The 16,301-nt window shown below is 43.1% G+C and overlaps 1 protein-coding gene across 1 annotated transcript in view; it reads right to left on the minus strand.

Annotated features, from left to right (window-relative positions):
- The window catches only part of LOC118793750 (tigger transposable element-derived protein 1-like), a 33,152-nt gene extending 18,929 nt beyond the window's left edge, over positions 1-14,223 (minus strand). Inside the window, exon 1 of the mRNA XM_036551990.1 lies at positions 12,542-14,223. Within this exon, the coding sequence (XP_036407883.1) occupies positions 12,542-14,223 (1,682 nt within the window). The remainder of the gene's footprint in view (positions 1-12,541) is intronic.
- Positions 14,224-16,301: the final 2,078 nt, after the last annotated feature.

Here is a 16,301-nt window from a genome sequence, read left to right on the forward strand (position 1 = left end):
TAGCATAATTTTAGAGATTATGAAAACCAATGTAAACCAATATAAAACATTTTATATGGCTAGGCCTCCGTTGTGCAAGAAAAAGCAACAAACTTACAATAATTATATTTACAGAAAATACACTTTTTTGCATTGCTAAACCAACCTAACATGACAGAACATAACCTATAATGGCTTTTACTGAAGAATCACCCTTGTGTTGAACAGGGTGTTCAACCACAGTAAAAAAAAGAAAAAAAAAAAACTAGTCACAAGATCTGTCCTTTATTACTGCAAAATAGACAGTCATTGTATTAAAATGTGAGTTGAAAGCTGGCGCTCAGGAGCCGGTTTATGGCAGTGTCATAATGGACAGCTTTATGATAAGGGTGGAGCAGGGTTTACTGCACTCCATTGACATAATTGGGGGGTACGGCTCATGCCAAGGGCTGGAGAATGTGCCCTTTCTTCTGACCGAGCCCTGCCTGAGAGCGCCTCTGTTCTGCGCTCCTGGCACGCGCTCACAACAGCGGGCACCCCACCAGAGGTGCCCGGGCAGCCACCATTACACCAGGGAGGACAGATGTCGATGAATGGGGGGGGCACAATGGGCGCCAATCGCCGGCAGATCGGGAGGTGGCCCGGGCAGACACCGGTAAGAGCCGCCGCGTATGGGGCCTTTTGTGCCGCGGAGGGCCGTGCTCCTTTGAAGCGGCCGAGGGCTGAATTACAGCCAAGGTATTCCAGTGCGCGGCAGTAGCGCCAGGTAGCAGCACGTTCTGTTAACTGCACCTGACCCATCAACGCACCTTTAAGACTCCCGGCACGAGGGCCGTCCAAAACAGTTATCAACACAGCGTCCCCAACGGAGCTCTCCGGAAAGATTTACCATTTTCCCTAGGGGTAAATAATTGAGCAGAACAATACGGGGAGCACAACGGAATGGAGAAGCGTTACCTGCGCTCACACTCGGCTGTAACCTCGCGAGGCACAGCTCTTTCCTACTTAATGTCTACACCAGAGGGCAGCCACAGGTTCACTCCCTCCTGATGTCAGGGGTAAGTTGAGGTAAGTTGTGTGTGTACGGGTGGAGTGGGAACATGAAGAGAACATGACATAGCAGTTTGAGACACATCACAAATTTCATGTACTGTCATCCATTTGGCTGGCATTGTTATTCAGTATTCATTCTCATACTGTGTACATGATTGATGATACATGCGGAAAAAGACAGAGCACATCTAGATGCATTTCAGACTAATTTAATGACTAAAGAAAGAAGTGAGAACATCATCTCCTCAAGCAATGGAGGATGTCAAGGCATTACTGACTGATCCATACACTAATACAGATCCATTACCTCCTTATTATGGAAGCCTTATGACATGGTGGTACTAAGATCATAACCAGGTTTCAGGCTCAAATACTGGCTGGGGGTGTTATTGTTGTATCTTTGAACAAGGCACTTGATCCAATTTGCTCAGGACACATCCAGGTGTATACATGGATAATATATAAACTATGTGAGCTGCTGTCGTTAATTTCACAAGATGAGAACAGACACAGGTTATGCGGTGTGCTCAGACCGCCACTGCAAACTTCCCTTCCCTACTTCTTCACTGCCCGTTTACGCCTTAAGTTATGGGGAAGTCAATGTCATTACTGACACAGAGAAGAAAACTCCCCAGCAGGTTTCACCTAAAAGCCCTGAATATCTCGGAGCTTGTGACAATGAGGTCACTTGACTAGGGTAGCCATGATTAATCCAGCGTTACAGTGAAAGCATGACCCTGTGGGCTGGAAATAGCATTCCTTTAAATACCAAATTGCATAATCGTAGTTGCACTGTAGTCAGGACCAGCAACATACCCTCCACTTGTACTGTAGATCAATCCAAATCTGCTTTCACAAACAGGGATTGTTCAAGCAAAGCTCGGACTCTAAGAAACCACTTTTTCATCTTAATGCCTGCACTACTCCTGCTATCAAATTAACCTTTACCCCTCTGGGAGCTGTCAAGTAGAACTATTACTGTGAAGGCCTTTGTCAGCCAGAATTTGCACAATTATTAACAACTAATTTGAGTGATGGTTTCATTCATAGCATGATAGTTGCATTTTTCATCTTGGATACAGTAGGGAAGGTACTCACTGCACAGGTGCAGTGACCTACCCGTCATTCCACTGCGACTCCACGGCTAACAGCTCCTTTATGACGCTTTAAAGGTTTTGACAAAGGCAGTCTGCCAGGACACTGGGAGTGGCAGGGGTGGCTCCATTAGATGGTTCTGTCAAGCGGGCCTCAAGATACAGGCAGGTTTTCAGGCCCAACGATGGGAACCACTTGGCCACAGACCTCATAGCCATAGTCTAAGCCCAGCTACGCCCATCCCCCACACAGCAGTGCCTCAACAGCAGCTGCACCCTCCCACGTTGAGCTCTGCCTCCAAACGCTGACCTTAAGCCCCACCACAAGGGTCAGAGAATAAAAGGAAAGCGTGAACACTTGGAGCGATCACATGAATAATCACCGGTCGTTCCCATATATTACGTATGTGGATATATATGTATATCCATACTACTTTCCATATATATCCATATTACAATGATGTACATCCACACACAGACACATGCATACCGACATACATGCATCCATGCATCCATGCATACAGTACATAGCTTGAGCTAAATATATGTGGAGTTGGGTTTCAAAGAGACATATGTCTGGCAGCGCATTCACTTTTTAGACTGTCCCTTAATGTTTGGCAGCATTCATTCATTCATTCATCTATCTCATGCTTGGCATCCCTTTCTTGGATGTATTCTTGGCCATACCTCAAGGTCACCAGCCATTTGGCCTGAAAGCCCTGCGTTTGCTTGCAACCTCCAGTTATAGACGTTCCATCCCAACACGCTGTGGAGGGACTCTCCGGAAGGGCTTAGTTGAAGTTTGCTGGTGTAGGTTGTCGGTGCAAGATCAAGAATGTCTGCATAAGAGTGCATGCACTCTGCATGTACAAAGATTTACAGCCAGTATATCAGCCTTAACCCATCCCAGGCCTTGAGCCATCGCCAACAAAAATACCCATTACTAATACAACCAAAGTGCAGCTGCGAGATGGATTTCGGCCTTCCTCCGCCCACGTTCCTATGATCTACAAAAGGCCGTTCTGGAGCTGGCAGGCACTTCCTGCCTTCCGTTTCCCCTCCATTTCCCCCCACCTGCCCCGCCTTACCTGCCCTGCAGCTGGTGACACTGCCCAGTGAAAAGCAAAAGCAGGCCCTTCCTCCCCACTTCCACTCTGGCAGACGCGGCGGGAGCGCGAGGGAGAGGGGAATTCCAGGGCAGAGCCCGTGCGACGGGGCCGCGTAGTTGGCCGAGGATAGAGGAGCGTGATGCAACGCGGAGCAAGCAGGGCGAGCGCAGCAGCTCAGCACTGTCTGAGCTCACCCCCCCCCCCCGACTCCCCCCGCCCCGCCCCCGCTGCTGGGGTCTTCCTGCACGCCTCCACCTGCTGGCAGCCTGTTCTCACCCAAAAACAGACAGCGCATAATGAGACCTCGAAGTGCTCAAAGAGGTTCACCAGGAGGAGAGAAGGGCAGGAGGGGATGCTGCACTAAGGACTTTCTCTATGCAGTGTGCACTGGTCCATGTTTACAAACATATAATAGTGTGGATGTGTATATAGATGTGCCTATATACATGTCTTTCTACACATTTTATTGTGAAGTGTGCATGGATGTTTGGCTGTGACTACCATAATGGTATGTGTGTGTGTGTGTGTGTGTGTGTGTGTGTGTGTGTGTGTGTGTGTGTGTGTGTGTGTGTGTGTGTGTGTGTGTGTGTCTGCCTCTGCCTGCCTTTCACAGTCTGGGAGTATTCCTGCAGGACCAGGGAAAAAGAACACAGAGTCTCTCACTCCAGGGCGTCAGCCTCTGCCTCACTCCTCTCCTTGTTCTTTTTTTTTCTCCCCCCTGTTAAAAGGTGGGTGTATGAAATATTAATGCACCTGCAGAGGAGGCTAACGCTGTGCTGCTGGCTCTGGGAGGTAATCCTTGCGTGCGGGCGCTCTGCCCCCCCCCCCCGGGCTCTAACGCTGATGCGCGGACACCTGATCTGCTCGCTCTCTCCCTCTCTCTCTCTCCCTCGCTTCCCCTTCCCGTTACACTCTGCCACTCTCCCCCTTCCGCCCGTGCAGATACCCTGAAGGCATGCTTCGGGACAGAACGTTCGCCGCGGCGACGCCGGCTGGGCCGCCGTGCAGAGGACCGGAATCCAGCTAGAGGCCAATCAAATGAACGCAGCAAACCGACGAGCTACACACCCTGATGCAGAGCACACGCGTGTGCTGGGGTGCGACTGTGCGAACGCGAGGGGAACCTTCGATCAGGGTGTGCAGGGTGGCTCCAGGTGGTTGCTGTGAGATGTGCGCTTCAGTCAGTAGATGGAGGCTCTATAGAGAAGGAGATTGGTACACTAAGTGCAATGCCGGACTGGTGCACAGGCTGAGAGAGGGCTGGCAGCTTGCATATTTGTGCTGTGTGTGGCCGTGTGCAAATCTCGCCGGTCACTGAGCTGCGGGGCTAACGAGTCCACTGGCCCTTGCTTTAACGGCACTCTCAGTAAAACACTGACCTTACAGCTGACAACAGCCGGCTAAACGGCGATGAGGGCACGAGCGTCATGCGCTACTCCGGCCGTGGGTTCATGTTACAAGACTGCGTGCGGCAGAGTGCAGCCCCCGAAGCAGGGAGCAGGAGGAACATGTCAAAATGTCAGGTGCCACGTTAACCTAACTGTCCTGTGTAACAAAGAGGATATCACGATCCGACATCATCGCCAAATGGTTAAACCCCACGGGTGCATTCAGTTACACTTCCATCCAGCCTCAGCTAAGATTGAAACGTGCAATTCACACAAGCAGCAACACTGGAGTGAAAATGAGGCTGTATAAGCATCAGTAAGGATGGCGGGAACTGAGGTTAACGGCTGGACAATGAATAAGTGAGAGCAATTTACAAGTGGGCTGAAGGTGGCAGCAAACTTGCTCTGAAAAAACTCAGGGCTACTGCAGGGGTACAACAGTTTCATATGTTGTTCTGTTACCAACAAAACAGAAGAGGACTTCAAACATTTTGTCCTGCTGGCAGACTGTTTTGCCAGCTAAAGAAACCAAGTGAGCCAGCTACCAAAACTGAGAGCTACAAAAAAAAAAAAAAGACTTGGCTATACTTGCAATTGATTGTGGGTTTAAGCTTAGTTTAAACTGTGTTAAATTCAATTAAATGTAAATTTTAACTTAATGGTGAGTTAAGCCTCGGTTTGTGAACATGCAAGCACCTATATACAAAAAGCAAGGCTTGCTAGTATGGCAAAATTTCAAACATTAATTTTTAAATCAGTAACTACGAAGGTCAGTTCGGATGGTGATGAAATAAGAGCTGTGGTTTGTTCCTTTTTCATACTTCTATGGTGTTGTGCCACTGAGTTTTGTTCCAAAAACTAAAGACATCTGAAATTACTTTTTGTCCCTGTGCGACTGTTTTCTCAAACTGCAGAGAATTGGGTGAATGAATGAATCTAAGATTTTATTTTAAGTATCAAAAAGAGCAACTTCTGTTCTTATCGTTCTGCCGTTTAGGTGGCGAGCCCAATTAAAAAGCCATTCAAACCAGATTACAGAATAGCCAACAATGGCCAGCAAACTAACCAACTAGTTAGTTATAAAAACAACTACAAAGCTGTCATAATGTACTAGCTATCAAGCTATAACAAGTACAAACAAACTATATGCAGCCGCAATTAACTATAGCCAGGAGATAACCACATACCTAGCCGTTTACTATACTTGATCTGCTATAACCAACAGCTAGACATTGTTAGCTGTAGCTAGCCAGATGGCTATTGCAATGTAGCACATTCATAGCAAGATAAACCCTTGCTTTTATTCTACCTGGTATCCTAAGCGTGTTTAGGGACACAGCAGTGGCACGAAGCCATTGCAACAGTGTTCAGTGTGCCAAAGGATGTTTCACTAGTTTTTAGTCTAGCGGGGCCAGCAAATAAGACCCATTGCTCCTGTTAGCTGTTTGTACACATATGGTTAATAACCCTAGGGCAAAGACACTTATTCACACAGATGCCAATCTTAAAGAGTTGTAGGAGTTCAAATTTCAATCGTGTAAGCCTTCAAAGTTAAATGCAATAGTTGCCCACATAGACATGGTTTTTACGGGTTTGCTTAAACAGACCCAACAGGGATGTTTTTTGGTGTTTGTAGCACATTTAAAAGCACAGTTTTTTTAATGTGGCGGTCAATGCAGTGTGTTTGTACGGGAAGAGCAAAGCAGGGCACAAGTAGGACTGTAAACACAGCTAGTGTAATAACACATAAAGATCTTCACTACAAGGACTTTACTGAGTCAGGCTGTAAGACACATACATACGCGTGCTGAGCAAACTAAACTGTATTAAAAGGGTTTTTGCACCTGGCTCCTTGACGGTAGTCATGTCCACTAGTGAAGAGCAGAGGGAGGTCCTGTGTGCGTGGACAGAAAAATATTTAGTATGAAAAGGCATGGAAGAATGTACTCTACATGCATTTAGGTAGGCGTAAAACATCATTATTGTGTGATTGATCTAATTTCACCTTAGATTTGGTTTACCTTCACACTATTGGGACCAGGAGTGTAATGAAGTGTAAGCACATAGGCTGACAGAGTGCGTGTATTAAACCAGATTATAGGAAGAATTCTGCTTGGCAAAACATTCCTGACGTTATTTTAAAGCAGCTAAGAAAACCGAGAGCTTGAATGTGCATTTCTCTTCCACCGTGCAGTGCGCCATTATGGATCAATCACAGATGTCACTGCGACCTACTAAAGCAGGGGCCACTAATTGTCTAGGAGGTATTGGCCTCATAAACCATTCTGATCTCTGCTGATTCAGATATTAATTTCATTTAATTAATCCTACTGGACTCATATTTTATCTTAGTCAGAGGAAATTCCATGGAAGAAGGGAATGCAAAATCTCTGCACTCAAGAGGCAGTGGACACCTATTACGCTTTTCCTAGTTATTCCACAAGACACTGACAGTTAGGTAATAGCAGGGAAAATGTACAGTTGCAATCTAGTTTCACCCAGTTTCTCATGGCACATTGCAGAGTGTCTCAGCGACTTCTTAGACATTAAAAATGTCCATCAAATATTGCAATAAATACAGGGTTGGGGGGGAAAGTGTGTTTTCCAAAGCCTGGTCTTTATATACTAGCATCCTCAAGGTAAATCAACCAAAAACTGTTCCCATTGACTCACCTTAACTAAAGTTCAAGGTATACACAACACAAGCTGACAATGTTCCCACAGCAAATTTACACATGCAGACTATATTGGTCAAACCCACATATGCTGTTAGCAAGCTCTTACGATATCATCCATAAACTGGAAAATTAAAAGTATATATTATATATATACTTATATATATATATATGTATGTATATACACACACATATATATATATATATATATACACTTTTATATATATAAAAATATACATATATTTTCCAGCCATATTTTATGCTAGATCTTTACACAGAAAGGAAAGTCAGGCTCTAGGATTTCTTTCTCAATAACATTGAGCAAACAAACTAATCTGGGGAGCCTTGCCCCTCGCAACCAGCCTGTACATTTCAAGCCCCGTTTTCATCGCAGTGACTGGGATAATACACACTGGATGGTATGTGCAGCATACTAAAATCCAAGCATTTACAAACACTATGACAGAAGCCGGCAAATGGTGTCCATTACCAAAGAATCCACACTTCCTGAGGATCATTGAGCGATCTCCTCCTTTTCCTCCATTTTGATTGTACAATGCCTGAAAACCTTGCAGAAAATGCAGGAGGTAATTGTGACCATTGAAAACAACTCCTGGCCAAATTAAAGACAAGTTAATGAATTATGCTTTGCAAATCCTGAGAGAAATCATGGACGCACACTCAAACATGAGCATCTGAACATGCATAAGATCTTCACATTGACACATTTGCAGGGCAGCAGTGTGCCAACCCAACAAATAACCAACTGATTACATAGTTACATAACTGAATACATAAAGATGTCACCCTGGATGAGATTGTAGGGTAAGAAAAAAGGAACGGCCTTTGAGATTTAAAAAAAATGAAGCTTCAGACATTCTATGCAATGATCTAACAGCGATGCAAATATCACCTTCATATGTAAGGTGATGCAGCAGTGGAAGGTGTCCAGAGAAGCTGATGCCAACATTCTCAAATTCACAGCCATGATTCCTTGAATGCGAGTTCAAAACACAAACATATCAGATAAAATTCTAACTGCTACTAGCAATTACACATAATTCAATTGCTCATTTAGTTGCCTCATTTTCCTTGATTGTTGCATCTCTACAGAAAGCAGTAGAGACTTAATATAGACATAACAGTCAAAGTGTACATTTAATGTACAGAAAATAATATGTAATTCCATTCCATTTTTCACTGCCTGTGTTATTAAGCCATATTACTTTCTCTTAGCATGTACTTATTCTAAGCAGGCTTTCATTGTAAATAGTTTCTTTTTTAAGAGATATTTACTTTTATTAAATGTACGATCTTCTTGACATTTCAAATGCAATACAATGCAAATGCAATGATGACACAAATGATGTACACTATATGGACAAAAGTATTTGGCCACACCTGTTTTTCAGGGTTTGGGCTAGACACCTTATCTCCAGTGAAGGGCAATCTTAATGCTTCAGCATACCAAGACATTTTGGACAATGCTATGCTTCCAACTTTGTGGCAACAGTTTGGGGAAGGCCCTTTTCTATTCCAACATGACTGTGCCCCAGTGCACAAAGCAAGGACTATAAAGACATGGTTTGATGAGTTCGGTGTGGAAGAACTTGACTGGCCCGCACACAGCCCTGACCTCAACCCCATCCAGCACCTTTGGGATGAACTGGAACGGAGATTGCAAGCCAGGCCTTCTCGTCCAACATCAGTGCCTGACCTCATAAATGCTCTACAGAATGAATGGGCACAAATTTCCACAGAAACACTCCAAAATCTTGTGGAAAGCCTTCCAAGAAGACTGGAAGCCGTTATAGCTCAAAAGGGGGACCAACTCCATATTAAAGTATATGTATTTGAATACAATGTCATTACAATGTAACGGTCAGGCGTGCGAATACTTTTGTCCATATAGTGTATGTTGTTAGAGTCAGTCTTGTGAGGGCAGCCATTTTAATCTACCCTGGATAAGGGCCTTTGCAAAAATAACAATCTAAAGTAACAAAACAGACATCTAATGGAGTTAGGATGTCGTGAAGTAAAAATTTCTAATGCTTGTAGCCAAAATGAATCATGTGTACATGAAAACCAAGAGTCCTTAAATTTGCAGTGACTTAAGCAGTGGCAGCCTTTTGAGGGCTTGAAGTCTTAGCTATGCATGGCCTCCATGCAACAGCATCCCTACAGCACACACAGCCCTAATCTGGATTAACAGCAAAATTAGAAGTGCCTGTCTAATCTGCCATTGACCAGCCCTGGCCTGAGCTATTTGACAACAAACCATTCATAATGGCCTGTACAGAGGGACAGGGTAGGGGTGTGCTTCTCAAAACCACCTGAGCTGGTTTAAAACAGTATTTTCAACCATGTCCTGAAGGACTTGGTGGTTAAGAACAGAAGCTCCAGTCTGAATGCTGTGTCCTGGGCTATATAAACACATATTTGAGGATTGCAAGCTTTGTGAAACTACAATGGCCCGTTATCAAATTTAACCTACAAACTTATAACAATGGGAATTTTCCTGAGATAGAGAGGTACCCAGTTCTAAATAGTAAAAACACCTTGTTTAGTCTATGGACCACATTGCTGTTCTCCTCCCTTCTCCTCCATCTACTGGTCATTCAACAAAACTCACATAAGGCAATTCTAAACAGTTACAATGTAAAGAGTATGGTTACAACAAGAGATACAGAGCACTGCTGAGCATGCAGTTGGGATCAGATCACAACAAGGCAACACATACTGCTGTTAATCTTAGCATAAAAAATACAACAGCTTGTTTGCAGCCCTCTGTCACAAGTAAAACAATGTACACAAAGGATAAATGGCAATCCCAACATTATGGATGTGATATTTCCATTCAAAACACGAAAGGCAAAAATCTATGGGGAAGGAATAATTTAAACATCAAGGTTGACATGAAGGAATATTATTGAAATGTATATTTAGAAAAGTGAAAAAATTAGTATTTCAGTCTTATCAACTTTGGGGAAAAACGTGCAATTTGGACATGGCATAATACAGGAATTCTTAGATGATCCAATAGTGTATTGTCAAAAGCCTCATCTTCAACCAATACATTTCACTTAATTTTACAGGGAGGACTTGGCAGTACCCCAGAATTGTGTATCAACGACATTATTAAAAACGATCAAGCTAAAAACAGGAAGTGAATATACAACATTTATTGTATGATCAAAAAACGGAAACTGAAGTTGAAACAATTTTAAATCACTTGAATGCAAGGGAGACATTGGAGAAAGAGAAATAATTAAATACCTAAATGTGAGTCAAAAAAGTAGGGTATTGGTTCTTACTTCTAGCAGTTAGTGTGCATAACAGAAGTAGTGTTATGCTAGCTAAAATACCATATTGGCAAAGTTTTTGTCCGTTTTAGTTTCTGAGAGTTCTAGTTTAGCCACCTCAGTTCACATACTATATTCTATTTTTCACATTAGCTTTGTAGTTTGCCCTATTCCTTGAATGTTACTAATCAGCAATTTATTAATTGGCGAATACAGTAAACAAAACCATCAACCTGATGCTAGATGCTAACTTACATGCTTACTTGCTAATGTAACACAATATATGTCAAGGTGACAGCTGCTTTAAAAATCTATTTCTTGCCATTCACAGACTAACCCCTGGGTTGAAGGACATACAACTAACTTACTTCATTTTCAGAACTCAACCCCAGCCACGTGGAAATAAACAGCAGACAGTCTGGCGATATGGATTTTCAGTAACATACTGTAGGGCCAAATAAAAACAAAATAAAGACTTTCTCAATAACCCCTGCCCCCTATACTCAGAGCTATGTCTCACGTGTCTCCCCTCCAAATCCACACCAACAACCATGAAAGACACAAAACAAAGGGACGAGGAGACAACGTACAAATACAAAGAGATTAACAGTTATGCCAGTTCCTGTGCATGACATTAAGGGACTTGTGTATTAAACCCAAATTAATTTCTATTAAAAACTGTTGTCAATTAAAACATCAGTTGATTACCCAGTCTGCTCAATCAATGAATTGCTACTGCCGTCATATACATGGCTCGACAGTATGAAAATGATTCATGTCATCTTTTAAGTTCTGCTTTTTGCCTATATATCTGGATGAAATTACTGTTCCATAGGCAGTCTAGCCACACTATGTTATTAATGTTTGCCAGGTGTATAATATGCTAGTAGTATGCAAGCTAGCTACCATGATGAAATTACTGTTAAGCAGGCTTGACAGTTTACCTTGACAGCTTATGATAAATTTAAATAGTACATCAGTACTTCTAAGAACATTTTCTACCTGTAGGTTAGCTATGGCCGTGCTATGTGCCATTTGTAGCTAGTTAGCTAATTAACCATTGACATCGTTGATATTCACTGGATAACGCTGCTAACTTAATAGCCATCCATAATAACTGACAAAGCATGGCAGAGTGTTGCAAGTATGGGTCCATAATGACTGATATTCAGGTTCCTTTGGCACAGCTTCTAATATGTTTGTCCATTATGAATTCCCGTACTGTGATTGGACAATTAATTTTTGTTCTCATTCCATGACATTTTACCAGAAGTTGGCTTCACAAAGAAATTTTGATGAAAGTAAAAAGCCTTGTAAAACACATTTTTACAGCAGCTTTTCAACGGTAAAATATTTTGGATGTGACATTTAGCATTGCAAACATTTTCATCTGAAGAACCATAAAGCTTGAGACGAAGTACAATTTAATACCAGAAGAATTTTGAGACCCATTACAACAATCCATGCAAAACACAGTACATCCTTAAATTTTACTTAATTTTTGACATCCATAACTTTCAATGGCAGTAAAAATTCAATTCAAGCACAAAATTATCAATTAATCAATTAATTCTGCACAAATATGTGCACCAATGTAAAATTAGAGAAGGATCTACATTTGAAGTACACAACTTTTTTCTTCATGTTTAAGATCGCAATGGAATTGCTCAAAAATACATACACTTCAGCTTCCCATCATAGGTTCACAAAAGGAAACAACAAACAGCAAAATAATACAAGTATCACATTAAACTAAATTAAAGACCCACTTTGGAGTGCAGATGTCTGTTGGCTTTTTAGACTTTCTTCACTTTGCTTTCACTGGCTCTGCTTTTTTCTCATTCCCCCTCCCCTAGACCTCTTGAGCGTACAGAACATAACTGAACTGAACAAGGTATACACATTTAAAGTGTTTTTTTTTTCTTGCCTTCTCGGATTTACTGTAGGAACAGGGATGATGGTCCTGGTTCATCAGAGTCGTTATCAGGGCGGGATTCTGCTGGCGAGTTCTTTGGGAGAGTATTTGATGCTACTGCAGGCACCCTGAAAAGCATTTCCAATGATGTCTGAACTGCTGCCTTCTTTTTCTCCCTGTAGATCTCCCTGTAGCAGGCATAACCACTCCTGATGATTTCATTTGCTGTGGAGCTCCTCTCAAAGTTTGGGTCATTTTCCTCAAGCAGGGCCATTCCTGCCTCAAAGTGCTTGAAAGCTTCACTCAGGACTTTTGTCGACAAGGCAGCCCGAGGCGGGGAGTCATGCGTGCGGGTCTTCTCTTCTTCTTCAAGTCTTTGCTGCTCTAACTGCAGAAGGTCTTCATCGCTGAGCTCCTGAGAATGAGACGCCAGCAGCTGAGTAACGTCCTCTGCAGTCACCTCTAGCTGCAGCTGGCCAGCCATCCGAACCACGTTTTCCGTCACGTCTTCAACTGTATCAGTGAGCCCATGAAGATCAGTGACAAATTCCGGGCACAGGTTCCACCAAACCCCATTGAGCTTCGATTGTTTTATCTCTTTCCATGATGTGGCAATGTTTTTCACAGCATCCAAAATATTGTAGCTCTTCCAGAACTCTTTAAGCGTTGGAGCGTCTTCCTTATCAGCTGCACTGATAGCCTGAGCGAAGGTTTGCCTGAGGTAGTAGGCCTTAAATAATGACATAACACCCTGCTCCATAGGCTGTAGCAAGGACGTGGTGTTAGGAGGCAAGAAAACAACCTTTATGTTTGGGTCAAAGTCTTCAATGGACACAGAGTGGCTGGGAGCATTGTCCAAAATCAGCATGACTTTAAATGCAAGGCTGTTAGCCTGACAATACTCTTTGACAGCAGGGACAAAATGCACACTAAACCACTCCTCGAAAACTGTGCTGGTAACTAAAGCTTTGGGATTTGACTTCCAGATGGCAGGAAGAGAGCTCCTGGCATAGCCTTGGAGTGCTCTTGGGGTTTCTGCATGATGCACCAGTAGAGGTTTCAACCTGAAGTCTCCAGCTGCATTTGCTGCAAGGAGGACTGTGAGTCTGTCCATTGCTGCTTTAAAACCAGGCGTTGAATTTTCTTGTTTGGAAATATAAGTTCTGGAAGGCATTTTCTTCCAAAACAGACCCGTTTGGTCAACATTAAAAACGGTCCTGGCACAGTACCCACCCTCCTTTACCATTGCAGCTAATTTTCTAGGAAAATCCCCGACTGGTTCCTCCTCTGCACTTGGGGCTTCACCGTGTTCACATTTGATATTATGCAGCTGAAATCTCGATTTAAACCTATAAAACCAACCTTTGCTTGCCTGGAAGGTTTCTTCGTGGGAGCCCCCACCATGCCTCTCTTTCAGCTGTTCGAACACGTTTTTCGCTGTAGCCTGTATTACTGCAAGGCTCACGGGGACACGGCGGCGAGTCTGATCATCAATCCATACTTTTAAAATTTTCTCCGTCTCTGCAATAAGACCCGAGCGCTGGCGAATGTATGCTGCCTGCATTGGAGCATGGCTCTTGACCTCCTCCAATATTCTGGCCTTATCCTTCAAAATTGTCACCACAGTTGTACGAGGCAGTCCCAACTTTCGTGCGATTTCGGTGTTTGAGTTTCCATTGTCTGACAACTGAATTATTTTGTATTTCATTTCCAAACGTACGGACTTTCTATTACGTTTCGGAGCGGAAACACCACTCACTGATGTAGCCTTCCTTTTACCTGTCATTTTAACGGAATTTTTCTAGCAAACATTAAGATAATATGTTTGATTATTAGCCTACAAGACATGACATTCAAGCTAATCCTAATGTCTATAAATCTGTTCGCAGTTTCCTTAAAACGTGTCGGAAATCAGGATTTTGTGTCGTGAAACAATCAATGGCGGCATTTTTACAGTCGTGAACGCGAATCGTCGTAAACCGGATAGTTGGGAAGCAGCTACCGTTAAGTTCCAGCCTTTTCGCTAACCAGGTAGCCAACGGCATGATATTTACAACCACTAACAGACCGTTTTAAATTACTGACAGAACGAACGATTAGGTACAAGACTAAAACACACGGCGTAAACCGTCCCATCCAAATTCCTTGCCCCAAATCACATCCACACACTGTGGTGCAAAACAGATGGCAGTACTCACCCTTTTCGAGGGATCTGTCCAGTCCGGATGCACAGCAACTAAACAGAAAACATTAAATAAAACGAAAAATTAAACAGTAACTTTAAACTTCAGCCGTCGCCAATTATGTAGAACTCATGAGTCAAAGTCCTGGCTGAGTGGTAGCCTATCACTCGCCACTTTTTAAATTTCCTTAAACTGTACCGCCGTCGGAGTGATATCACTTGCTCATCTCTGCACAATGCAACAAATCCTTGCAACACACATACGGCCATGGAGCAGCCGCTGAGAATCGACCGCGGCAGAGTCCCCGGCTGCAAGATCAAGACATTTAACTTGATTGATGGGTCGTGCGGTGAGTCACAGCGCCGAGTCCCGCCTACTTTTGCGTCGACGACAAATGGAATTGTTAGCCAGTAGTCTCGTACCTCCAACAGTAAGCCTATCCGAGCTCTGTGAGATACAGACTACTTCTCTCCGTCTTAGAAGAACAGACCCAGCATCAGTCCAGTATAATATTTCATTGTCTTGCGATTATAAATATGATGTTTCCCCTCACTGGGAAAATATAGCGTGTTAATATGTGGTATATTTAGCATTCGGTGAAATATATGACGAAGGAGTATAATTCCACATCCAACTTATTGTCACGCTGCCTGTAGGTGGGCGAGAGAATGATCCAGGCAGAATGACTAAACCGGAACGTTGCTATGTAGGCTGCCTAGAACGTCGTGACACTCTCTAGAGAGAAATAATAATTCCGTCATTAGGATTACATTTCTGTCATTGTAAAGGATCATACGCTGAAGCAAATGGTGAAACAAACCGCAAACTCCGGTTTATCTGCAGTTCACATCTGTTCTGATCATTTCGCTCTGCAGTGGACCCACAAGGTGACTTGTGTAAAACACCTGTCTAGGTGACCTAGGTCCTCTTAACTTTACCCTCAGGAAACCTTGACCTCTTTGGATGCATACAACATTTAAAAGGTGTAATTCAAAGTAAAGCATCTAACCATCATAACTGAGGTTTTATTCAAATGTGGGTTTATTTAATGCGACAAAGTTATGAACCTCCTCCATTTACAGGCTACACAGATCACTATGACTCTGAATCTGACTCAGAGAGATCCACCTCCTCCAAATTGCCAATGCAACCACTGCTGTTCCCCTTGTTCCTTTCTTTTATTAAATGTTTTTTAGACATGATGCAGATTGAATTTATGACATACATGTGTGTGCCTTGTGTCTGAGTTTGTCTCATGGGATTACCACTCAACTAGTTAACCAGTTAGTCTAGTTATTTGGTGTCAACATGGTTATCATGTTTTGACTTCTTTTATCATAATATGCAGGGATTTGTGGGAGTTTGTGTTTATGTATTGCTCAGTCAATGGAAGAGAAAGAGAAATCAAGGTAGTATGGTACCATCTTATCCCCAAATAAAGTGGTCAGGGCCTGTCTGATGGTTCTAAAAAACAGTAGTTGGATGTTGGCATAATGCCAGCAGAGTGCTGGGCTGGCGTTTTTTTCTTACAAGTTAAATCTGTACAATATAACAGGAAATGGGGAGCTCAAGTTCCACTGCAGAAAATCTGCATAACTAGAGC

This window comes from Megalops cyprinoides, chromosome 1 (assembly GCF_013368585.1).
Source record: "Megalops cyprinoides isolate fMegCyp1 chromosome 1, fMegCyp1.pri, whole genome shotgun sequence".
Lineage (NCBI taxonomy): Eukaryota > Metazoa > Chordata > Actinopteri > Elopiformes > Megalopidae > Megalops > Megalops cyprinoides.